The sequence below is a fragment of the Mauremys reevesii genome, linkage group 2, assembly GCF_016161935.1.
Source record: "Mauremys reevesii isolate NIE-2019 linkage group 2, ASM1616193v1, whole genome shotgun sequence".
NCBI lineage: Eukaryota > Metazoa > Chordata > Testudines > Geoemydidae > Mauremys > Mauremys reevesii.
In genome coordinates this window covers 77450548-77477099 of record NC_052624.1, presented here as the reverse complement: position 1 = coordinate 77477099, position 26552 = coordinate 77450548, and the positions used below count along the sequence as shown (strand labels likewise).

The 26552-nt window shown below is 47.0% G+C and overlaps 1 protein-coding gene across 1 annotated transcript in view; it reads left to right on the top strand.

Annotated features, from left to right (window-relative positions):
* ZNRF2 (zinc and ring finger 2) overlaps positions 1 to 26552 on the top strand; it is an 87962-nt gene that overhangs the window by 35340 nt on the left and 26070 nt on the right. The window contains 1 exon segment of the mRNA XM_039526254.1: positions 12774 to 12869. Within this exon segment, the coding sequence (XP_039382188.1) occupies positions 12774 to 12869 (96 nt within the window).

Below are 26552 nucleotides of genomic sequence, written 5' to 3'. Positions count from 1 at the left end.
ACTGCCCACCCCCCTCAGAATCCCCGACCCATCCTGCTCCTTGCCCCCTCACTGTCCCCCAGAGACCCCTCCCCACCACCACCACCACCCCACCCCTTCTCCCTGTCCCCTGACCGCCCCGACCCCCTGCTGAGTCCTGACAGACCCCCCGGAACGCCCATGATCCAACCCCCCTATTCCCTGTCCCCTGACCGACCCCCCCCCCCAACCTCTGTCCCCTCCCTGTGCCCTGACTGTCCCCAGGACTCCCTGCCCCTTAGCCAACCCGCCAGCCCCGGCCCCTTACCCCCAGCTCCCCTTCAATGCATCCAGCAGCATCCCTGAACAGCGGCACAGCATGGCTCTGGCGGGGCCCCTGAGCTCAGCCTTGCTCAGAGCCGCGTGGTAAGTGTGGGGGGAGAGGGGGCGGGGCAGGGCTGCGAGCTCCAGGCTGATCGGAGGGAGCTGAGCTCAGCCTGGAGCTCGCAGCCCCCCCCGGCCCCTTACCACGCGGCTCTGAGCAGGGCGGAGCTCAGTGGCCCCGCCGGAGCCACGCAGGGACACTGCTGGATGCGCTGAGGCTCCGGGAGAGGGGTGGAGATGGGGTAGGGTGGGGCCAGGGAGGGAGCCTCAGCCATTCTCATGGGGGGCCCCTGCAGGGCCTGGGGCAAATTGCCCCACTTGCCTTCCCCTCTGGGCGGCCCTGAACAACTGTCAAAATCTGCCTGCAGACCTATGCAAGGGTGACATTTCCTGAATGTGTGAATAGTGCTCAGACGCTGGGGAAAAGCTGTGTATCTAAGAAAACAAAGAGAGAGTGACTTTTCTTAGATGGTTCTTATTTGTTTATTATGCATAAATAGCTGTGTTGATTTACTAGTGTTTTAAAACAGTTTGTACTGTTTTTAGTCTGCTTTGGCTGCTTTAACTGATCTTCATTGTTGTTCTGTGTCTTCGCCCTAGTACGCTTTCCAAACTCATACTTTGTTTTACATAATAATTACTTTCACTAGAATGCTAAACTTTCAAAATCAGATCATAAGGGTATGAATAGTTGGGAGAGGACTCTTTGCTGTTTTTCTTTTTGAGTCTTGTGTTTGTGGCAGTCTAACATTACTCCTCAGAGCATTCTGGGCCAAAAACCAAAAATTCAGTGTCAAAAAAATTAAAATTCTGCAAAATTCTGCAAATTTTATTTGTCAAGTAAATGTGGAGGCTCCAGCGTGGCATTGATGAGCACCGGCCACTGGCTGCACAGAGGTGGGAGATCACTGCAGCTCCCCCCTCCTCGAGACACGCTTGCCCCAGAAAAACCCTAGGGCCCTGCCCCTGCATTCCAGGTGTTGGCAGGCAGACTCAGCAAGACAAGATTCAAGTGTGGAGGGGCTCTGTGTGTGTGTGGGGGGGGGGAGGTGATCCAAGTGTGGGTTGAGAGGGTCCTGTGTGGGGCAATCTGGGTGCAGGGAGGGATCTGGCTGCACAGCGTTGTGTGTGTGTGTGTGGGGGGAGTGTTCCTGGGTGCAACAGTAATGGGACTCTGCAGGGGGGTCCAGTTTAAGGTGGTTTTGCGCTCAGTGCGGGGGTCTGGGTGTGTGGGAGGAATAGAGCTCAGCAGAGGACTCTGGATGTGGGTATCAGTGGGGGTTCCAGATGTTAGGGGGGTGGGGCTCAGTGGGGTGGGGAGCCAGATGCAGCTGGTTGGGGCTCAGTGGGGTGGATCTGGGTGTGGGTGTCTCATCAGGGTGGTCCAGGTGCAGGGAGAGTGGGGCTCATTGAGCCAGTTCTGTGTGTGTGTATGGGAGGGGGTGAGGCTTGGTGAGGTATGAGGGAGTCTGGATGCATGGGGGTTGGGTGAATGGGGAATCCCTCCCCCTGCAGCTGAGGAATGATAGGTGCAGGAAGTGAGTGCCGGGGGTGTGTGTGTGGATGGGGGGGGGGGGTGCAGAGCTTCCTGAAGCTTGGGGAGAAATCTGGGGGTGGGTCTGTCCTGGCCCCAGATGCTGTGCAGGGGAAGAGAAAGCTGAGCTGGGACTAGCAGCTGATGCTGGCGCAGGGGAGGAGCCACCAACCAGTTCTTTTCTAGCCCCTGCATCAGACAATCATTTTTCTGCGGGGAAACAAAGAAATCTGTGAGGGACATAAATTCTGCACATGTGCAGTGGTGCAGAATTCCCCCAGGAGTATAGCATGTACTGTTTCTGTTAGACAATTAGAATAAGATATACATGTGCTGTGTTGGATTAACTTTTGAAATGGAAGGAGGATCTCCAGGTTTATCTTGTCTCTCAGTGGTCTATTCACTGTATTAGGAGGAAGGGAAATCCTTGGACTGATACTACAGTGGCCTGGCTTCAATACCTGACTCTTACAGAGTTCCTGTGCATGACCTTGACAAGTTGCCTAACATGGAGGTGATACTTTTCCCACCTCACATGTAAGGATAATTACATTAAAGTTTGTGAGGCACTCAGATAGTATGGTGAGGGGTTATGTGGCTACATAAATATGTGTAATGGCTCTGGCTCTTTTTTACCTTATTTGCTTAAGGATATCTAGTTACCTTTTTTTTTTTTTAAAGCTTTATTTAAAATCAATGATATGCCTTTCTGTAACCCTCTTAATTTTAACAGATTCTTTTGGGTTACTACAGAGCAGTTGTGGTATCAAATTCATTGAGAGTACATACATTAACTGATTTAGGCCTCTTTGTTGCCCTGATGTATCTGGATTTACATTATTGACAACAGTTTATCTACTAAACACAAAGGCCAATTTGAACCTTCCTTTGATTGCTTCATTGACAATGACTTTAGGCACCTGAAAGTCTCTTATGGAATTGGTTATTGGAATGTTTCCTTGAGCTGGTGATAAAAGCAAACGGCCATAAATGCTTTTCTTGGGTCTGCCTTGCAGTAGCACAGCAGTTCCTTTGTTTTCTGAGTTATTTATACATTGTGAGTCACTGAAGGACTGCTTTCTGAGAAGTTCTTCTACTTTCCCACCCAACTCGCCTTTTTTGTTTAGTACATTCAGTACTATTCTAACTGTGGTTGTTGATAAAACAAGTACAGTAGAACCTCAGTTATGAACACCTCAGGAAGGGAGGTTGTTCATAACTCTGAAATGTTGGTAACTCAACCATAACATTTTGTTGTTCTTTCAAAAGTTTACAATTGAACATTGACATAATATAATGAAACTTTACTATGCAGAAGAAAAATGCTGCTTTTAACCATCCTAATTTAAATGAAGCAAGCACAGAAGCAGTTTCTTTACCTTGTCAAATCTCTTTCCCTTTATTTTTATTTTTTTTTAGTAGGTTACATTTAACACAGTACTATACTGGTTTTTGTCGCTGCTGCTGCCTGATTGTGTACTTCTGGTTCCAAATGAGGTTTGTGTTTGACCGGCCGGTTTATAACTCTGATGTTCATAACTCTGAAGTTCTACTGTAGTCCTTTCCCCCTTTAAATATATATTAGGGTTGTAAAGCAATTAAAAAGATTGTGTGATTAAAAAGACAAATCATGATTATTTGTACTGTTAATAGAATACCATTTATTTAAATATTTGACGTTTTCTACATTTTCAAATATATTTCAATTACAACACAATACAAAGTGTACAGTGCTCACTTTATATTTTTGATAAATATTTCCACTGTAAAAAACAAAGGAAATAGTATTTTTCAATTCACCTAATACAAGTACTGTAGTGCAATCTCTTTATCATGAAAGTTGAACTTACAAATGTAGCATTATGTACAAAAGAAATGCATTCAAAAATAAAACAATGTAAAACTCTAGAGCCTTCAAATCCACTCAGTCCTATTTCTTGTTCAGCCAGTCACAGACAAATAAGTGTGTTTACATTTGCAGGAGATAATGCTGCCCGCTGCTTTTTTGAAATGTCACCTGAAAGTGAGAACAGGCAATTGCATGGCACTGCTGTAGCTGGCGTCGGAAGATATTTACATGTCAGATGCGCTAATGATTTATATGTCCCTTCATTCTTCAACCATCATTCCAGAGGACATGTCTCCATGCTGATGATGAGTTCTGCTCGATAACAATCTAAAGCAGTGTGAACCGATGCATGTTCATTTTTGTCATGAAAGTTAAATGCCACCAGCAGAAGGTTGGTTTTCTTTTTTAGTGGTTCGGGTTCTGTAGTTTCCGCATGTGAGTGTTGTTCTTTTAAGACATCTGAAAGCATGTGCCATGCCTCGTCCCTCTCAGATTTTGGAAGGCACTTCAGCTTCTTAAACCTTGGGTCAGCTGCTGTAGCTATCTTTAGAAATCTCACATTGGTACCTTCTTGGGGTTTGTCAGATCTGCAGCAAAAGTGTTCTTAAATGGAACATGTGCTGAGTCATCATCCAAGACTACTATAACATGAAACATATGGCAGAATGTAGGTAAAACAGAACTGGAGACATATAATTCTCCCCCAAGGAGTTCAGTTACAAATTTAATATATATATATAAAGTGAGAACAGGCGTTCGCATGGGACTTTAGCATAGCAGCATTTGCAAGTTGTTACATGCCAGATATATATATTCATATATTCTTTCCTTCATCCTCCAGACACCATTCTAGAGGACATGCTTGTGCTATGTGTGCTTGTTAATATTTAATATATATTTTTTAACAAGCATCGTCAGCACAGAAGCATGTCCTCTAGAATGGTGTCTGAGGCATGAAGGAACATATGAATATTTAACATATCTGGCATGTAAACACCTTGCAATGCTGGCTACAAAAGTCCCATGCGAACGCCTGTTCTCACTTTCTGGTGACATTGTAAATAAGAAGTGAGCAGCATTATTGCCTGTAAATGTAAACAAACTTGTTTGTCTTAGTGATTGGCTAAACAAGAAGTAGGACTGAATGGACTTGTAGGCTCTAAAGTTTTACGTTGTTTTGTTTTTGAGTGCAGTTACGTAACAAAAAACCCCTACATTTGTAAGTTGCACTTTCATGATAAAGAGATTGCATTACAGTACTTGTATGAGGTGAACTGAAAAAAAGTTATTTTTACAGTGCAAATTGTAATAAAAATATAAAGTGAGCCACTGTACAGTTGGTATTGTGTTGTAATTGAAGTCAATATACTTGAAAATGTAGAAAAACATCGAAAAATATTTAATAAAGAATAGAATACCAATTGAAATTTAACAGTGCAATTAAAACTGCGGTGAATCGTGATTCATTTTTAGTTAATCACGTGAGTTAACTGCGATTAATCAACAGCCTCTGTGTATGTGTGTGTGTGTGTGTGTATGTATGTATATATATATATATATAAAATAAAAATCAGGGTTTCTCAAACAGTAAGTCCCTCAGCCCGCGACACTTCCAGCAGCTCCCATTGGCCCGGAGCAGAGATCCGCGGCCAGTGGGAGCCGCAATCGGCCGGACCTACGGGCGGGGCAGGTAAACACACCGGCCTGGCCTGCCAGGGGCTTTCCCTACAGAAGCGGCGACCACTGTTTTGGGAAACCCTGGTATATATATTATATACATTTTATTTAAAGGCAGTTAATTCAAAATGAGGCTCTAAATTTCTTAGAGATCAACGTAAGTCTTTTGCAGTGTCAGGAAGCAATAGCTAGAGTGGAGAGAGCCCTTTCTCCTAAAAATCTCAGTTGCTGTAGCTTCTGTCAGCTGCTTCATCAGCTCTCTCTGGTGACAATGATGAAGAGACGGATGCTGATATTGGGTCAAATCTTTTCATTTCCTCCCTGTTACTCATTCTCTGCTGCAGCAGATAGTGATGAGCACCATAGGCTTTATTTCAATTTTGGAGCGATTATTGGGTTGGTAGTCAAACAGTTTAATTTTAAAATTTAGATCTCGGGCATTATTTCTTCTCTATACTCCCACCTCTCCTTCATATATAGTCTGCAATTCCCTTCTAATTCCTCTACTACCGTTGATCAAATAAGACTGTCTGCTCCTATAGGTCTCATTCTTAATTATCTGTATCTGTTAAAACTGGGATGAAAGCAACTTAAAGTAGAAACTTGTTAAATTGTTTCTCATACATGCTATTGGATCTGTCAAATGAATTCCAGTCGTACAGATTAAAACCACATATATTAGGAAGGCTTTGCCGTAGAAACATTTGACATAATGTTTATAGGGTATTTGTGGTTGTAATTTTGATCCTTCCTTCCTTTCTGAACTAATGAAGATATAGGTGGATAATACCCAAATCTACAAGTACAGTGTTGTTAAAGGTTAACACTAGTAATGAGAGGCTCCAGAGGGAGAAGAGATGAGATTAAGGATTTCTTTTGGAATCTTGCTGTATAAAGAAGGGTGAAGTGACTTTTTATAAGAGGTGTTGAAGGCAACTGTTTTGAACTTGAGTACCCCTGAGGGAATTCTGCGCCAAAAAATTAAAAAATTCAGCACCCAATACTTTAAAATTCTGCAAGTTTTATTTGTCAGTAAATAAATCTGGAGGCTGCAGCATGGCAGTGGGGAGTACAGGCCGCTGGCTGCACAGAGGTGGGTGATCAGCCTTCACCCCCTGGGAAATGGATTTAGCAGTGAAGCTGCACCCAACCCTGACACAGCGCAAGGGCTGGACCTGCCCAAGAAACACCCTGGGGCCCTGTCCCTCTGTGCCAGGTGCATCAAATGTGCGGAAGGCAGGCTCAGTCAGGAAGGATCCCAATGTGGGGGTGAGAGGGTTCTGTGTGGGCAGCTCAGTGAGGGTATCTGGATGCACAGGGGATCGTTGGGGGTGGGAGAGTACCAGGTGCAGGGGCAATGGGACTCTGTAGGGTGTTTCTGGTGAAGATGGTTGGGGGCTCAGCAAGGGAGTCTGAGTACTAGGGGAGTAGGGCGTGGTGGGGATCTGGGTGCAGCTAGTTGGGACTGAGTGTGGTGGGGGTCTGGGTGCGTGGGGGCTCCTTGGGTTGGTCCAGGCGCAGGGGGAATGGTGCGGGTCAGGAGACAGGGTAGCTCCAGATGCAGAGGTTGAGGTTCAGTGGGGTGGGGTTTGGGTATGATGGGCTGGCGGGGGGGCGGGTTCTGGGTGTACAGGGAGAGGTTTGATGTGGGGTGGTCCAAATGCACAGGGGTTGGGTGGATGGGGGACCAGCTTCCCGTATAACAATGGGGGCAGGAAGCCGGGGAGGATGCTGAGCTTCCTGCAGACAGGGGAGGTTTCTGGGGGTAGGTCTGACACAGCTCCGTCTGCTCTTTGCAGGGGAAGAGGAAGTCTTGTTCTTCCCCACCTCCAGCCCAGCTGGGACTAGCAGCTGATCCCGGCACAGGGTAGGAGCCACTGGCTGGGGTGTCTCCAGCCCCATGATGATTTACCTCTCCACCGGCTGCCCAAAACGATGTACAGTAACTCCTCACTTAATGTAATCTCGGTTAACGTTTTATGTCCCTGATCTATTAGAGAACATACTCATTTAAAGTTGTACAATGTTTGCTTATAATGTTTGGCTTTGTGGGCTTGGGACCAAGGGAGGCTAGCAGCCCCCCATCAGCTCCCCCTCCTGCCCCCAGTGGCCCCATGGATCAGCAACTCTCCCCTCCCACCCGCAGCAATCAGCATGCTGCGGGTGGGAGGCATGAAGCCTCCCCACTCCCTCCCTGTGCTTCCTGCCTGCAGCAGTCAGCTGTTTCATGGCATTTAAGAGGCTGGGGGGGAAGGAGCGAGGATGCGTTCGGGGGAGTGGGTGGAGTGGGGGTAGACCTAGGGCAGAGCTGGGGTTTGAGCTCCCCCAGCACTTTGGAAAGTCTGCACCTGTGGAGTCGTGCATGTGCCATCTCCCGGAGGAAGGCGTGGTGTGCTCCAGAGGGATAGTGTGGATTCATCATCACTTTCCCCAGGGAAGCGTTTGCAGCCACTGTCCGGTGTATTGTCTCCTCCCTTGGTGCTGCCTTGTGGAGTGTGAGGCTACATTAACAACAACATGTTAACCCTTGAGGGCTCAGCAGAGTGCTAGTTCATCATTTAGCAGCAAGGCATTCCCTGGGAAATATCCCTCCTGATATCAACGCGGTTGCTTTAGGAGAAGCTCAGGGAGCTCATGAGCAGGTCCCCAGACAATCCTCTGGTTAGAACTTGTTTAAAGCTTATTCTGTATATGTCTTTTGTCCGGCGAAAATTTTTTCCCTGGAACCTACCCCTCCTCTTTCTCTCCCCCCACCCCCATTTACATGAATTCTTATGGGGAAATTGGATTTGCTTAACATCATTTTGCTTAAAGTCACATTTTTCAAGAACATAACTATAACATAAGCGAGGAGTTACTGTATTTGTGCTGCTAGGGAGGGGTGCGTGATCACTCTTGCAGCTTCCCTTTGCTTCCCTGTCAGTCATTTTTCTATGGGGAAGCAAAGAAATCTGCAGGGAACGTGAATTCTGCACATGTGCAGTGGCACAGAATTCACCCAGGAGTACATGAGGTAGGCTTGGCACGCTGGCCAAATAATGTCAGTTTACTGCCTATTATTTGTCCCTGATTAAATATCAAATATTTTAGCAAGAATGCCCTGATGTAAGCTATGGCCTACCTTTCTGATTGCATCATGTTGTTGTCTACTGTTAGCAAGCCTATTCAGTGTCTTGCTCACTAAATTTACTACATGCTAATGCCACCTCTGGGGAAAAAGGTAAATTAATTATAAGTTGAGCATCTTGATTGAATGGAATCCTTCCAGAACAAACATATATGTATGTCTTTTATTTGTATACCATGCCATCGATGCTTGGGCAGTTTACAAAGCACATCAAACAAATTTAGATTCTGCCCTGAAGAGTTTACAATCTAAATTGACTACACAAACATGCATAATAAATTAACTCAAAAGGGAATGGGGGAGGGAGAGAAGGGTTCACAGTCTTCTTCCCCCAACACAAAGACAAGATGCACAGCCGTTAAGCTGCTTGAAGAGTTGGCCTGTCGCCTGCCTAGCAAAAGTGCATGTAAAATGACTTTTTTTTCTTTTATGGTTGCTATGTGATTGACTTATTTCTATTTAATTTATTTTTTCTATTCTAACTATTCAGACTTGAATACCGTTCATGTTGAACTGCTATTCTAACATTGGTAGAAAAGTCAAAAGTTCATTTTTAGAACTTGATTTAATTATTTCACATTTTTGAGTTATTCCAAGTCAGTCAAGTAACTTTTGTAATTAGCTTAGCCTTTAAAAGATATGCCTGACCATTAAGTCTTAATCTTCAATGTTACTGGTCTAATGAATGAGTGCTTTAAAATTTTTGATCATTTGTGATAACATTTTATTCAAATGGCCAACCCTAACATGAGGCAGGTTAAAAAAATCATTGTGGAAAGGGAATTTGACTAATGGATGTGGGAATGGGCTCAGAAAATGAAAATAAAAATATTTGACAATGTTAGTAGTTGTTTTAGAGAATGATACCCCAAGTCAGAGGGGAGTATTGTTTCGATGGAGATGACTTTTTAATTGAGGAAGTGATTGCTAGTAGCAAAAGAGGGTCAGAGAATGAGAAATCGGATTTCAGCTGTGAAGGCAAGGATGGATAGGAATTCTGGTATGGTTTGGAAAGTTAAGATTATAAACAAAATGTGATCAAGAGGGAGAAAAGTTAGAGGTAAAGTGGTTGGTGAGATAATAGCAATAGGTGTTTAAGTTATCGGTTGAGATTAGAATTTGACAGTCATGGCAAAAGCAAAGAAATTCTGGAAAAACACTGACTTGTCCTGTAGAACAATGGTTCTCAATTGGGGTACACGTACCCCTTGGGGTATACAGAAGTCTTCCACGGGGTACATCAACTCATCTAGATATTTGCTTAGTTTTATAACAGGCTACATAAAAAGCACTAGCGAAGTCATGAAACTTTTTAGTTTGTACTATAGACAATGACTTGTTCATACTGCTCTGTATACTATACGCTGAAACGTAAGTACAATATTTATATTCCAGTTGATTTATAATTATATGGTAATGAGAAAGTAAGCAATTTTCAGTAATAGCGTGCTGGGGTACTTTTGTAGTCTTATGTCTGATTTTGTAAGCAAGAAGTTTTTAAGTGAGGTGAACCCTGGGGGTAGGCAAGACAAATCAGACTTCTGAAAAGGGTACAGTAGTCTAGAAAAGTTGAAAGCCACTGCCAATAGAAAACAGACCATTTAGGTTGGTTAGTGGCTGAAGAGAGGTGCTCAGTACATATTTATAAATATCACTTGGTAGAGAACACTTCCTGTTGTGTGAAATCACAAGACTGAAGAGACTTCACATGATCACTTTCTTAAAGCTGTTCAGTCTTTGGTGTTCTGAACTCATCACACCCATCAACAGTCACTTATTTGTCTTCAGTTTTAATCTTTGCCTCCTTTTATCTTGCACCAAAAATTTATAGTTTTTTTTTGTATAAAGAGGAAATTAATAGTGGGAAGAAATCCATTGCACAATATTGGAAGTAAATAATGTGGTTTGAAAAGTTGACTCCACATCTCTATAATTTTTAACAGATCAAAGCTTGTAGGAATTATTTGCTTAAAAGTGTGGCATCAAGTCATTTGATATCCTTGTCTGACTTCTCTGCCTTATGGATGATTTAGTGCTAGAGATAGAACTAGGAGTAACACGGAGGAATAATATTGCAAAAAGCCTGGGAGCAGCTCTTCATAAGAACAGCCACATTGGTCTAGCCCAGTATTCTGTCTTCTGACATTGGCCAATGCCAGATCCTTCAGAGGGAATGAACAGAATAGGGCAAGTTGTCAAGGCTTCCATCCTCTGTCATCCAGTCCCAGCTTCTGGCAATAAGAGGTTTAGGGACACCCAGAGCATGGGGTTGCATCCCTGACCATCTTGGCTAATAGCCATTAATGTACCTGTCCTCCATGAACTTATCTAATTCTGTTTTTAACTCATACTTCTGGGTTTCACAACATCCCCTGGCAACGAGTTCCACAGTTTGTGCATTGTGTGAAGAAGTACTTGCTTGTGTTTTAAACCTGCTGCCTATTAATTTCATTGGTTGACGCCTGTTCCTTGTTTATGTGAAGGGGTAAATCACACTTCCCTATTCATTTTCTCCACACCATTCATGATTATATAGACCTTTTATCTTATCCCCCCTCAGTTGTCTTTTTTCTAAGATGAACAATCCCATGTTCAGCTGGACATGGAGATGGGAGACTCTGTGTTTTAACTGTACCCATCTCCATAATTGCTCTCCACGGTAGTTTTTTCTTCATCTTCCTATTCCTCTTACGCTAGTAGCAGAGGATGATTGCTGAAGGCTAGCTTTGAATGTTTTAGATTCACATTTTTTGTTGTATGTTATACTCATTAACAAGCTGTTAAACCTTAAGATGAGCATTTTTTCTTTGAGACAGCTTATGCACCAATCAGGGCCGGCTCTAGACCCCAGCGCGCCAAGCACGCGCGTGGGGTGGCATTTTCCCAGGAGGGCAGCAGGCGGGTCCGGTGGACCTTCCGCAGTCATGCCTGCGGGAGGTCCACCGGACCAGCGGACCTCCTGCAGGCATGACTGCGGAGGGTCTGCTGGTCCCGCAGCTTGGGTGGACCTCCTGCAGGCATGCCTGCGGAAGCTCCACTGGAGCCGCGGGACCAGCGCACCCTCCGCAGGCACGTCCCCCGGAGCCGCGGGACCAGCGCCCAGCAGCGTGCCCCCTGCGGCATGCCGCCCTGCTTGGGGCGGCCGGATTACTAGAGCCGCCCCTGGCACCAATGCAAAGCAAACCAATTCCATTGATCAAAAGCAGTCTGCCACTTGAAATTTCCTTGGGATGTGGGTTCCAAGACTTGACCAGCCAACCTTATTCTTTAATTAGAAGGCCACTGTCATTGGTAATCACAGATATTACAGCATTAAGCAAAGTATCATACACCATTATGGCATTGCATCAGAGTCCAGACTATCTAATTATTCCTTACCTCAAATCAGCTTGGGCTATGATCTCACAAGCTAAGCAGGATCATGCCTGGCTAGTATTTCAATGAGAGAAGTCAAATTAAAACTCTGCTGCAGGAAGGTAATATCAGTGATTCAGTAGGTGAGCTGACACCTCTGAGTTAATATTAAATCTGTGTCCCAGTATGTGGTATTAGGGGATGTGACAGTATTGAAGCTGCAGTCTAGTGTTCCTAATTGCTTGTGATCACTAAAGATTTCATAGCATTCTTTGTTAAGAATGAAGGTGTTAACTTGGAGCTCCTGCCCAAATTCAAATTTTAGTGACTATGTTCTGTCTACCTTTTTAACTCCCATAGCCATTTCAGTTGGTTAAGATATTCTCCACCTACTGTCCTAAACTGTTTTTAAAGTTGCTCTGAGTTATTAAACAACTGTATGTTCCATTCCAGCAGTATGTCTGTGGTAGGTGAAGAGACTCAGATACATTATAGGTAAAGATTAAATACCTTTTGGGGCTTGATTTTTTCAAACAGGGCCCAAGGGCTTTCTTTGAAGACACAATTTTGTGCTTGCAGGATTTGCACCTGCAAAGCATTGCCATGAAAAAGCACACATGAAGTGTGAGACTGATATTAATAGGGTCCGTTTCACAGAGTGCAAAACTGTGCCTTCCAAAAATAGTGTTCTGTTTGAACACCCATGTTCTTTGAGATTTTTCAGAATCCAGGGAGCTGTATAAATGTCAGTCATATTATTTCCGTTGAATCCATAAAAGCTTCTGGTTCACTTTTGGTTTTATTGTGTGTAAAATTATTGTATGTAAAATTTTGGATCCAGTACAAATATATAGTAGCTCTATATATTTATATATTTATTTTTTTAATAGGATTCAAGTGCCCTGTATGTTCAAAGTTTGTATCTTCAGATGAAATGGATTTGCATCTTGTGATGTGTTTAACGAAGCCAAGGATAACCTACAATGGTAAGTAAGAAGTAACCCAATATTTATTCTTCATTTTAACTGTTAACTGGGATAAGCATTCTTTTATTTTAGCTGTTGAGAAGCTCTTCTGATCTCACATGTGTATGTATATATATTAATTAGATATGAATGCTACAACTACACTGCTTCTAGGGCCATGGCTACACTTGCAAATTTGCAGCGCTGCAGCAGGGTGTGAAAACACAGCCTCTCCAGCGCTGCAAATTGCGGCGCTGCAAAGCGCCAGTGTGGTCAAAGCCCCAGCACTGGGAGCGCGGCTCCCAGCGCTGTACGTTATTCCCCACAGGGAGGTGGAGTACGGACAGCGCTGGGAGAGCTCTCTCCCAGCGCTGGTGCTTTGACTACACTTAGCGGCAGCGCTTTGAAGTGCAAGTGTAGCCATAGCCTAAGATGCACATAAGTAGTATCACTTCTAACAATATAGGTTTGCATTTCAAAGTTCTAGCCTACCTAACGTGAATGGCCCTAATTACCATTCACATACTTTTCTAACATGACTTTAAAGGTTGGCTTTGGGTCATTCAGCCTGCAAGCTGTTTAACCCTTTCTGGCCATGAGTTAATCTTTTTATAAGTTTCGTTGCAAGTATATAACAGTGGTAGCAATAATGATTTACATGTGTATATATTTGAATTAGACAACATCACAGAGTGGTACAGCTGATAGCATAAAGGAGACTGTTCAAGAAGGGAAGGTTTTGAAGCTTTCTGAAGGGTGTGGCTAAAGGAAAGTGGGTGATGGAATCAGTTTGTTTGGAAACCTTGGGATAGTGCTGGGGGATGCTGCTTGAGCAATAGAGAAGAATGGGCTAGCTATCCCAGTTAGGAGAGGGTAAAGCAGTTGGGCAGTCATCAGAGTGGAGCAGAAGGGAAGCTGGCAGGGAGGAAACAGGCTATGGAGAATTCTGACTGCAATTGAACCATATGAGTGAATGGTACACGCACACTGCTTGCTGACTGTCTGAAGCTTCTTGTCCTTGCCCAGAGACACATGCATATGCTCGGCAGCTGATTGTCTAGCCAAAAAGATGATAGTAACCCACCTTGTGATCAGGGCCGGCTCCAGGGGTTTGGCCGCCCCAAGCAGCCCCAAAAAAAAAAAAAAAAAAGCCACAATCGCGATCTGCGGCAATTCAGCGGGAGGTTCTTCGCTCCGAGCGGGTGTGAGGGACCCTCCGCCGAATTGCTGCCGAATAGCTGAAAATGCCGCCCCCTCCGGAGTTGCCATCCCAGGCACCTGCTTGATTAATCTGGTGCCTGGAGCCGGCCCTGCTTGTGATTATAAGGAATGGTGAAGGAATATGCCAGGTTTCTCTGTACAATAGAATCTCAGAGTTATGTACATCTCGGAAAAGGAGGTTGTTTGTAACTCTGAACAAAATGTTCTTCTTCGAGTGATTGCTCCTATGCATTCCAGTTAGGTGTGCGCGCCGCACGTGCACGGCTCTTCGGAACATTTTTACCCTAGCAACTCCGGCGGGCCGGCTGGGCGCCCCCTGGAGTGGCACCGCTATAGCGCTGGATATATACCCCAGCCGGCCCGTCCGCTCCTCAGTTCCTTCTTCCCGCCCGTGACGGCAGTTGGAACAGTGGAGTGCTCCTTTGACCTCCACAGCCCTAGCTTCTCTCTGTTTCTCCTTGTTAGTAATTAGGTAGATTAAGGGGAATTAGGGGGGCTTAGCCCCTCTTCTCCCGACCGGTGCGGGCTTATGCCCAAGACACCGGGGTTTAAGCCCTGTGCGGCTTGCCAGCAGCACATGCCGATTGGGGACCCTCACGACTCCTGTCTGCGTTGTTTAGGAGAGGTCCATCGTGCAGATAAGTGCCCAATTTGCAGATCGTTCAAGCCTAGAATGAAAAAGGAGCGGGACATTAGGTTGAAGCAGCTCCTAATGGAATCAGCGCTTACCCCTGCGGTGCCGACACCATCAGCTCCGCAGTCGTCTTCAGCACGGAGCGCACCAGCGGTTCCCGACTGGTCCGGCACCGAGACTGTAAAAAAGAAGCAGCCGGCACCGAGGCCTCGGCACCGTTCCCTCTCGCCATCGGGGAAACGAAAGCCGCAGCAGAAGCCTATCAAGGCACCTGCGTCCGGACCGCTCACCCAGCCACCACCGGCACCTCCGGCACCGACTGTGGTGGTGCACAGACCGTGCACGGTTCCGTCGACTCCGGCGCCGCAAGGGCCGTTGAGTCCGGTACCGCCCTGCTCCCCGGTGCCAACCGCGGTCGAGCTGCCTCTCCCATCGACGCCTGAGACTTTCTCGACGGCGAGAGAGCTCATCGAGCTCACAGAGGCACCAAGCCTCCAGCCCCCGCCGCCGCCGGTGCGGGCTGTACAGTCAGTGGGAAAGCCGGCTATGATGAGGCCACCTTCCCCTGACAGATGGGATAGACGGCGTTCCAGGTCCCGGTCCCGATCCCGATCCTGGAGACGGTCGCCGGCACGCCGATCCAGATCCCGGCACCGATCACCATCTCGGTACCGCTCCCCGTCACGGCGCCGGTCGCAGTCCCGGTACCGCTCCGCATCGCGGTACCGGTCGCACTCCCGGAGACATTCCCGGTCACCAGACCGTCGGTACCAAAGGAGGTCCGGTTCCCGGTACCGTTCCCGGCACCGCGACTCGCGAAGCCGCTCTCACTGACATCGGTCGAGATCGCGGTCGACCTCCCGGCACCGGCACGGTGGATGGTCCCGCTCTCGCTCCCGGCACCGTGACGACCGGCACTGTCCAGGGACAGACTGGCGGCATCGACGGCGCAGTCCTTGAGCGCCTCTGCCCCCCCCCATGGCCTTCTCGCCAACCCTCGGTCGCCTCTCAGGCGGACAGTGGTGGAGATCTCCGGGCCGACCCCCAGGGGCAGGACCACGGACCGCAGCAGTGGGGCTTTTGGACCCCCTGGGCCTACCACGAGGCTCAAGGGCTACCCCCCCTCTGTGCCCCAGAGGCTCCGAATGCAGGGTGCCGGAAGCATCGCTCAGCAGGCCTCCTCCATCATCGCAGGGTGAGGCCCCACCGCCACCCGTAGTGGCAGAGCATCCTGTGGCCGAGGCGGCTTCCCACCCCCTGGAAGAACCACCTCCAGAGGCCGTGGTCCAGGGTCTGTCCTCGTCTTCCTCGCCGGACGAGGCGGTGGCGGGGGCTTCTACAGCGGACCCCCCTCCAATTGACTTGCGGGCCCACCAGGACCTTCTTCGCCAGGTGGTGAAGGCTATTGACCTCCCCGTGGCAGAGGTCGGTGAGGATGACGACCCGGTGACCAGGGTGCTTGGAGCGGAGGCCCCGCTGCGGGTGGCCCTACCATTTATTCGCACCATACAAAAGAATGCCACTACCATCTGGCAGTCACCGGCGTCTGTCCCTCCCACCGCTCGCGGAGTGGAGCGCAAGTACTCGGTTCCTCCCAGCGGCTACGAGTACCTATATACACACCCGACTCCGGACTCCCTCGTGGTGCAGTCCGTAAATGACCGGGAGAGGCAGGGGCAACCCGCTCCAGCGCCAAAATCTAAAGACTCACGGCGCATGGATCTGTTGGGCCGGAAGGTCTATTCAGCAGGTGGTCTCCAGCTCCGGATTGCCAACCAGCTAGCTCTCCTTGGTCGCTACACCTATGACATTTTGGTGTCTCTGGCCAAGTTCTCGGAGCTGATCCCAACTGCCTCCCGACAGGAGTTCGCGGCCCTCCTTGAAGAGGGCAAGAAAGCCTCCCGATCCTCCATCCAGGCCGCTCTGGACTCGGCGGACTCAGGAGCCAGAACTCTAGCCTCGGGAGTGACCATGAGACGCATCTCCTGGTTGCAGTCCTCCACCTTGCCGCCCGAGGTGCAGTACACCCTGCAAGACCTCCCCTTTGACACTCAGGGTCTCTTTTATGAGAAAACGGACTCTAGGATCCAGACCCTCAAAGATGGTCGAATCGCCATCCGCACCCTGGGTATGCACACACCGGCTACCCAGCAGAGGTCATTCTGGCAACAGCCATACCGACCATTTACTCAGGCCAGGTCACGGCCTTATAATAGTCGCAGAGGCAGCCTGAACCACCGTAGACCGTCGGGCAACAGGCGTAACCAGGCCCAGGTGCCCTCCAAGGCCCCTCAAGGGCCTAAGCAGACATTTTGATGGGACGCCCGGGGGTGGCCCATCAGACTCTTTACCGGATCCTTCCCCGTTATTTTGCAACCGTCTTTCCCACTTCTTCCCGGCGTGGTCCCAAATAACAACGGACAACTGGGTACTTCGTACGGTCCAGTATGGTTACCGCCTTCAGTTTGTTTCGCCCCGTCCCTCTTCAGGGACCCCTCTCACGAGCAATTTCTCTTGCAAGAGGTCGAGGCTCTGTTGAGCTTGGGTGCCATAGAGGAGGTGCCGAACGACATGCGAGGCAGGGGATTTTACTCCCGATATTTTCTCATCCCCAAGGCGAAAGGAGGTCTCCGACCTATACTAGACCTCCGGGAGCTCAACAGGTACCTGCTCAAGCTCAAGTTTCGCATGGTCACCCTGGGGACCATCATTCCCTCCCTGGATCCGGGAGACTGGTTTGCCGCCCTTGATATGAAGGACGCGTACTTCCACATCGCGATTTACCCTCCCCATCGACGCTACCTGCGGTTCGTAGTCAACGAGGCGCACTACCAGTTTGCGGTACTACCCTTCGGCCTTTCCACCGCGCCGAGGGTCTTCACCAAGTGCATGGCAGTGGTTGCCGCCGCCCTCCGCCGTCGTCGCATGCACATCTACCCATATCTCGACGACTGGCTTGTTCGCGGGCCATCCCGACAGCTAGTGGCAGGTCAAATGGCCGAGATCCGAGCCCTGTTTCGGTACCTGGGCCTTCTCATAAACGCCAAGAAGTCTACTTTAACTCCATCACAAAGGGTGGAGTTCATCGGAGCAGTCCTGGACTCCAGTTTGGCCAGGGCCTGCCTCCCTCGACACCAGACGATGGTCTCCATCATCCGGGACCTGCACGCTTTTCCCACAACAACGGTTCGGTCCTGCCTATGCCTCCTGGGCCACATGGCGTCCTGCACGTTCGTGACCACGTACGCGAGGCTGCGCCTTCGCCCATTTCAAACTTGGCTGGCGTCGGTGTATCGTCCGCACCGCGACCCTCTGGACATGGTAGTCACGGTCACGAAGCCAATCCTCGGTTCGCTCAGCTGGTGGCTGGACCCAGAGGTCGTGTGTGCAGGAGTCCCGTTTCGCTCTCCTCGCCCATCCGTCACCCTGACCACGGATGCCTCGGCGTTGGGATGGAGGGCTCACCTTGGCGACCTACACACCCAGGGTCTCTGGTCACCCCGAGAGCTCTCCCTCCATATCAACGTCAGGGAGCTGCGAGCGATCCGCTTGGCGTGTCACACCTTCCGCGCCCATCTGCAAGGGCGCTGTGTGGCGGTGTTCACGGACAACACGACGGCGATATTCTATGTCAACAAGCAGGGCGGAGCTCGCTCCTCCCCGCTTTGCATGGAAGCGATGCTCCTGTGGGACTTCTGTGTAACCCACTCGATTCACCTGACAGCGTCCTTTCTTCCAGGAGTGCAGAACACGCTGGCCGACCATCTCAGCGGGTCGTTCCTCGCCCACGAGTGGTCCCTTCGTCCGGATGTGGTGCTCACAATTTTCCGAAGGTGGGGGTTTCCCCAGATAGACCTGATTGCCTCCAAGGAGAACAGGAAGTGCCGCCGGTTTTGTTCTTACCAGGGTCGCTCCCTCCCTCCCTGCTCCTGGACGGATCACCTCCTCTACGCCTTCCCTCCGTTCCCACTCATACACCGGGTGCTACTCAAGCTTCGGAGGGACAGGGCCCGCCTCATTCTCGTCGCTCCGGCCTGGCCACGGCAGCACTAGTACACTCTGCTGCTCGAGCTCTCCGTTCGGGATCCCATTCCCCTGCCGTTGTGGCCGGACCTCATCACGCAGGACTTCGGCAGACTCCGCCACCCGGACCTTCAGTCCCTCCATCTTACAGCTTGGTACCTGCGTGGTTGACCCACGCGGAACGGGACTGTTCGGCGGCGGTGCAGCAAGTCCTGATGGAAAGCAGGAAGCCTTCCACTTGCTCAACCTACCTCGCGAAATGGAAGCGTTTCGCGCTCTGGTGCGATCACAGAGGCCTTAATCCCTTCCTGGTCCCTATTCCTACGATCCTGGACTACCTCTGGTCCCTTAAGGAGCAAGGACTCGCGGTCTCCTCCTTGAAGGTACACCTGGCAGCCGTGTCCGCCTTTCGGCCATCCATAGGAGGTCGGTCCATCTTTTCCAACCAGATGGCTTCCCGCTTCCTTAAGGGCCTGGACCGCTTATACCCGCCGATACGACGTCCTACCCCGTCCTAGGATTTGAACCTGGTTCTGGCCAAGCTTATGGGAGCACCCTTCGAGCCCCTGGCCACGTGCTTCCTGCTCTATCTCTCGTGGAAAACGGCCTTTCTCGTCACTATAATGTCAGCAAGACGAGTTTCCGAGCTCCGTGCCCTAACGGTTGGTCCACTGTATACCGTCTTCCACGGAGACAAGGTGCAGCTTTGACCACACCCGGCCTTCCTCCCTAAGGTGGTGTCGGCCTTCCACCTCAACCAGGATATTTTCCTTCCGGTCTTCTTCCCGAAGCCGCACGCCTCACCTCGTGAGCAACAGCTTCACACCCTGGATGTCCGCAGGGCCCTCGCTTTTTATATAGAGTGGACGAAGCCCTTCCGGCGTTCGCCCCAGCTGTTCGTAGCGGTTGCTGATCGCATGAAGGGCGAGCCGGTCTCCTCCCAAAGGATTTCCTCCTGAGTGACTGCATGTATCCGGACATGCTACGAGCTTGCTCGTGTGCCAGCACGCCGCCTCACCGCTCACTCTACGAGAGCGCAAGCCTCGTCTGCCGCCTTTCTGGCCCATCTACCCATCCAGGACATCTGTAGAGCGGCCACCTGGTCTTCTGTCCACACCTTCGCTTCCCACTACGCGTTGGTGCAACAATCCAGAGACGATGCAGCCTTCGGCTCAGCAGTCTTACACTCTGCCACGTCTCACTCTGACCCCACCGCCTAGGTACGGCTTGGGAATCACCTAACTGGAATGCATAGGAGCAATCACTCAAAGAAGAAAAGACGGTTACTCACCGTTGTAACTGTTGTTCTTCGAGATGTGTTGCTCCTATCCATTCCAGACCCGCCCTCCTTCCCCACTGTCGGAGTAGCCGGCAAGAAGGAACTGAGGAGCGGACGGGCCGAATGGGGTATTTATCTAGCTCTATAGCGGCGCCACTCCAGGGGGCGCCCAGCCGGCCCACCGGAGATGCTAGGGTAAAAATGTTCCGAAGAGCCGTGCACGCGCGGCGCGCACACCTAACTAGAATGGATAGGAGCAACACATCTCGAAGAACAACAGTTACAACGGTGAGTAACTGTCTTTTATGTTTTTTCAAAAGTTTACAACTGAACATTGATTTATACATCTTTGAAACTTTACTATGCAAAAAAAAAAATGCTGCTTTCCCTTTATTTTTTAGTAGTTTACGTTTAAACCAATACTGTACTGTATTTGCTTTTTTTGTCTCTGCTGCTGCCCAGTTCCAAATGAGGTTTGTGGTTGACTGGTCAGTTCTTAACTCTGAGGTTCTACTGTAACTTATCAGAGGGATAGCCATGTCAGTCTGGATCTGAAAAAAGCGACGGAGTCCTGTGGCACCTTATAGACTAACAGACGTATTGGAGCATGCATCCGACGAAATGGGTATTCACCCACGAAAGCTTATGCTCCAATACATCTGTTAGTCTATAAAGTGCCACAGGATTCTCTGTCACTTTTTACTGTAAATTGTAATCATTGGATTGGCTTGATTTAATTGTTCTTTTGAACTTTTTTCACTCTGAAATAATGCACTCCACTTAATTAGATGGACATCAGAAGTCTGCCGTTTTGGACTTGATAAAGAAGGGTTATAAGTGTGATTTTTATTTTATTTATTTATTTATTTATGAGTTTAAAGGAAGTGTAAGTAATGGAATTTGCTTTCCTGCCTTTACATTGCTGTTGTAATTTTTTCCTGGGTACAGCTTAATCTCCATCAAATTGCTTCTGGAAAGGTATTTTTGTATGTTTTCCTCTGCTTCCCATATTTAACCATTGCTGCCTTGACAAAATCCATCCAAAGGGAGCAGAATGTTTCCTTATGACAGCCAGTGGTTATTTTAGAAACATACAGGATGACAAGAAAAACATCTATTCTTCCTTCTCCTTTCTCTGAATTCTCTCTCTTGGGGAAAACAAAGGCAGTCTTACACTGGAAGTATAAACAGTTTAAGAAATCGACAGCCACTAAAGAAGTGAACTCTTTTATGTGATCAGTTCATTTAATTCTCCATTACTTGTTCCTTCTGATATTGTAAATGTGTGAAGATTGCTTACTTCAACTCGAGGATGTCTAGCAGCATTTTTATGCTACTGGGATAGATTAACATTATTTGTCCTTTTATTATTGAAGACTGTGGTAAATTTATATCCATTCCCCCTCCCTCCACTGGCAAATTCATAAATCTGTTGAACTGTTAACCTGGATTTAACAAAATCCAGGTTAACAAAAATAAGTCTCTTTTTTGAACTAGTTTCTTTCTCTACCACTAGTTTGAACTAGTTTCTTTCTCTACCACTTTTCTTTGGTTATGGCATTTTTGGCAGTTAGAACTTCAGTAAAGAGGGTCCATGAACAACAAAATCTGGTAGTTGATTGCTTCACATGTTCTTCTGCAAAAAGAGAATGGTTTTACAAATGTGTCCTAATTTCAGGCTGACAGTTGCTGACAGTTGATATTTCATATAAATTGGTACATCTTGTCCTTATTCTTTCCAAGATTATATGACCCGCTAGGGGAGATTGTGTTGCTTTACTGTATCTGGGATGTAAGAAGAGGCATTTTTTATTTCTCTAGAATTATCTTTTCCATATCTCCTAGATTAGAACAACTTGTTCAATACTGCTGAGAAGGATCTGGGAGTTGTGATGGATCATAGCCTCAACATGAGTCAGCAATGCAATGCTGTTGCAAAAAAAGCAAATGCAGTTTTAGGTTGCATTAACAGAGGCATATGATGCAAGTCATTGGAAGTGATAGTACCACTCTACATGGTGCTGGTTAGGCCTCAGCTGGAGTACTGTGCCCAGTGTTGGTCACCAATGTATAGAAAGGATGTAGAGAAACTGGAAAGGATCCAGAGGCCAGCGACAAAGATGATCAAAGAGATGGAATGCAAACCCTATGAACAAAGCCTGAAGGAACTGGGTATGTTTAGTTTGGAAAAGAGGAGAGTAAGGGAGGACATGATAGCGGTTTTCAGATATTGAAAGGATGCCACAAAAAAGATGGAGAAAAATTGTTCTCTCTTGCCACAGAGGCCAGGACATGAGGCAATGGGTTCAAACTACAGCATAGCAGGTTTGGATTAAATCTCAGGAAAAACTTCCTAACTGTAAGAACAGTAGGACAATAGAACAGACTGCCTAGGGAGCTTGTGGAAGCTGCTTCACTGGAGCTTTTCAAAAGGAACTGGATCACCGTCTGTTTTGTATGGTTTGGACTCAACAAATCCAAATCTTGGGAGGGGGTTAGACTAGAAGATGACCTTTGCGGTCACTTTGATTTCTAGAATCGTAGGGTTAGAAGAATCTAGCCATTTTCAATCAAGGTTATTGAATCAAGATGTGCACTGTAATCTGCTACAATATAGCAGGAATCTTGGTTCTGGAAAGGGAAGCACTCACTCCACTGTGGGCAAAGCCATTTACTGCAATTTGCTTATGTTATGTAACCATCTGATTGTTTGCAGAGCTGTTTCTTTGGAGTTCTGTCCATACTCCTGCTAAGCAGTACTCTTGGTTCAGATACAGTCAGCTGTTGGGTTTGAGCAGGGGCATGCACAGGAATTTAAATTTGACCACTTTTGGAGGGCACATTCTGTGCCGCCATAGCCCCAGGGCTGGAGCAGCAGTCAGCTCCTGCTGATTATTGGGGGGGGGGGGCGGGAAAGGGGCTGTGCCCCTGCTTGCTCTCCCCCTTGTGCATGCCCCTGGGTTTGAGTGAGGATTGCTTAAGAGCTCAGATGGGGTGAGTAGTCTCTTGGTCTATCCAAGGCCGTGATCAAGTGTCTTGATGTTTTTGGTCTTTTGGCCTCGAAATGAAAACCTTGTCTGTGTCTTGGGAACCTTGAGGTAAAAAATTATCTAAGTTGTTTCTCTTCTTTGTGGGTTCTCTGGTAGCTTGCCTCTATGCTATGGGGACCTACAGAGTCAAAGTAATGAAGCTGAAGGCAAAGTTACTTACTAAATTAACTGGGTTTTCAGAAAGTTTTTGCCTCTCCAGAACCATTGCATAGCACACTGGTACCTTCCATCATCCTCTCTTGTTCAGAATGTTGGTTTGGGGCCTTTATGCCCTCAGTAGAATGTTAATGGGTGATTTTTGAGTCTTATTAAAAGATGTGGTTTACAGAAAAAGGCCCACAACTCCTTACAGTGTGGATGGGCAGGAGCAATATATTTTGGAGAACCCCACTCCTACACAACTCCACTAATTAGGTGGGTGGCCCTTCATTCTTTCATGTGTGGCCACCCAGACATACACCTTAGAGGTAACTATATGCAGACCACACTTTGAGAACCTTTGGCTTCTGCCATGGCATAGAGCAAGTCATGTTTGCCCGGCTGACTCTGATGAAGCTGAGACAACATCCAACTGCTTCAGTCCACAAGATATCCTCATAGACTCATAGACTTTAAGGTCAGAAGGGACCATTATGATCATCTAGTCTGACCTCCTGCACAATGCAGACCACAGAATCTCACCCACCCACTCCTGTAACAAACCCCTAACCTATGTCTGAGTTATTGAAGTCCTCAAATTGTGGTTTGAAGACCTCAAGCTGCAGAGAATCCTCCAGCAAGTGACCTGTGCCCCATGCTGCAGAGGAAGGCGAAAAACCTCCAAGGCCTCTGCCAATCTGCCCTGGAGGAAAATTCCTTCCCGACCCCAAATCTGGCGATCAGTTAAAGCCTGAGATGTGGGCAAGACTCACCAGCCAGCACCCAGGAAAGAATTCTCTGTAGTAACTCAGATCCCACCCCATCTAACATCCCATCACAGACCACTGGGCATACTTACCTGCTGATAATCAAAGATCAATTGCCAAATTAATTGCCAAAATTAGGCTATCTACAATACTCACCTATGCCACAGGGGTGTGTGGAGGAATCATCAGCTCATGTTTCCAGCAGCATTAATAATGCAGAGAGTTGGCGTTCACATGAGGATGAAGTTGCCAACTACTTCCTAGAGTAGTGCACATTCACTCCCCATTTCTCCAAAAATCCTTACTTTAAGAAAAAACATACCAGGACTTAGTTTTAATGGTGTCTATGTTTTGTGGGTTAGAACTCGGATCACCTTGTTGTGTTGCCTTTGTGCTGTCGCAGAAGCATGGACGTGGAAGGGAGGACTGCTCTGCAGAGCCTCTTATCTTTCTGGTAATATTAAAGTATAGGTGCTTCAGAGAGTGATATACATGAATGAGCATAGACTGTGTGTGCAATCCATGCACACACAGTAAAAATAAGTAAAAGGAGTGGTAAAAGAAACATCTCTGTGGCACTGAACTAGTTTTAGATTCCATCTCAGAGAAATTGATTCCTTTTTTGACAAACCTTGCAACCTTATTCTGTTTTGAAATAATCCTTGCTATCATGTTAATCTTTCAGTCCTCTTTATTTCTTAGAGTATCTAAAGATTTTAAGAAGTCCTCTGTTTCTACAACTGGTTTTCCTCTCAGAAGTTGTAGTCTTTCTCTTGCTCTTCCTCCTTCCTATCAGTCTAAGTTACATGAAACCAAAATGTGTCAGCCTCTCTTACTGTCAGAGAGAAATTTTTCAAGGTAGTAAAGTTTTTGTGTAGACTGACTAATTGTTAGTGTAATTTTAAAGAGAGAATATCAAGGCATTTAGTATGTAAACTTAGGGTACGTCTACACTACTGCCAGATCGGCAGGTAGCGATCGATCTATTGGGGATCAATTTATCATGTGTAGTGTAGACACGATAAATCAATTCCCAATCGCTCTCCTGTCGACTGCTGAACTCCAGCAGTGTGAGAGGCAGAAGCAAAGTCAACAGGGGAGCTGCGGCCGTCAGTCCAGCGCTGCAAGGACGTGAAGTAATTTTAATTCGATCTAAGATACGTCGACTTCAGCTACGCTGTTCTCGTAGTATTGGCACCCCGGCCTTAGTATTGAACATTTTCTTACGCAAGGTAACTCTGTTGATATTCATTTGTTCAGTTACAAAAATAAGTGAAATTTGAGTCCTATCATCCAAAGAGACATTTCGACAGTTAAACTATGTCAACAATATAGCATTGCCTATGGCTTTTGGATTTATATTTCAAATCAATTCAGGTTTTTTCTAAATCATAAGATAGTATGTGGCTACTGCTTTTATATTCAACAATCTCGAAAATTAAAGTAACAATATTTGATGGAAAACCAGGAAAATAAAGGTCAATATTCTCTTATTACAATCAGTTGTGGTGGTGTTTGAGCCAAACAGAGCATACACATGGCTCAATATTCCAATATTATACAGCAGCATTCAAAGTGACTTGAGCCACAGGAGTGCAACTGATCTTAATTAACAATAGAAGAAAGCAGAGTGGAGGGGGAAAATGCTACAATTATACAGCCTCATTTTTCTTACTATTTTGTATTGACCCAGACACATGATACAGTTCCTTCCCATGGAGAGAGAGAGAGAGAAGTAGAACTGACTTCTGATTACGTTCAGGCCTATATGTAAGAGGGTTACTGTGTCAGAATCCTGAGTTGAAACTGTGTCATAAACCTGCTGTATGAATTAAAGGTAATCAGCATCTTGATCAGTTTGATTATTCATTTTCATTAACATACACACTCTTAATGCTGTGTTGACTAGCAACGAGGGAGTTGGGGCTGGTATAAACAACTATGCAAAATTAAAGCACTACATAAGCTACTGCTTTTATTCTTTTATCCAAATGCTTGGGATTTTCAAAAATCACTTTTCAAAAAAAGATGGGCGTACTGCCTTATGGCTGTTTGACAGAAAGATTTTGCAAAGTTGTTTCAATAAGCTGTTGAGAAGGTATGTATTGCTGGAGATGTTGATCCAGCCTCTAAGGCTCTCTTGATAGACCTGCCAATGGGATGCATACTGTCATTTAGGTGTAGGCTTAATTGAGTTAAGCAGCTGTTTGGACAAAAATGCCATTGCTTAATAATTCACCACCACTAACAATAAAAAAACAAACAAACCCCAAAACCCTCCACTGATTCTGCATTTCTGAAAGTGAGCAAAAGAGAGATCAGTTTTGGTCAGTCTCAAAAGAAATGTTACTAGACGCTAGACATACAGTCAGTACATTGGAATATGTCCTTTAAAGAAACTCCTCCACTGTATTTCTATTTTAATCTATAATACTTGCAAGTCGTGTGTACCAGTTCCTCAAGAAAGGATAGAAGTGAAGCAGAATGCAGAAAGCCATGATCCTGGTGTGTCTCCAGGTTGGCTGTCAAGCTGCTGCTTCAAGAGACTTGTTCTCAGCGAGCAATCAAAAATATTGCCTAAATTGTTTGGGT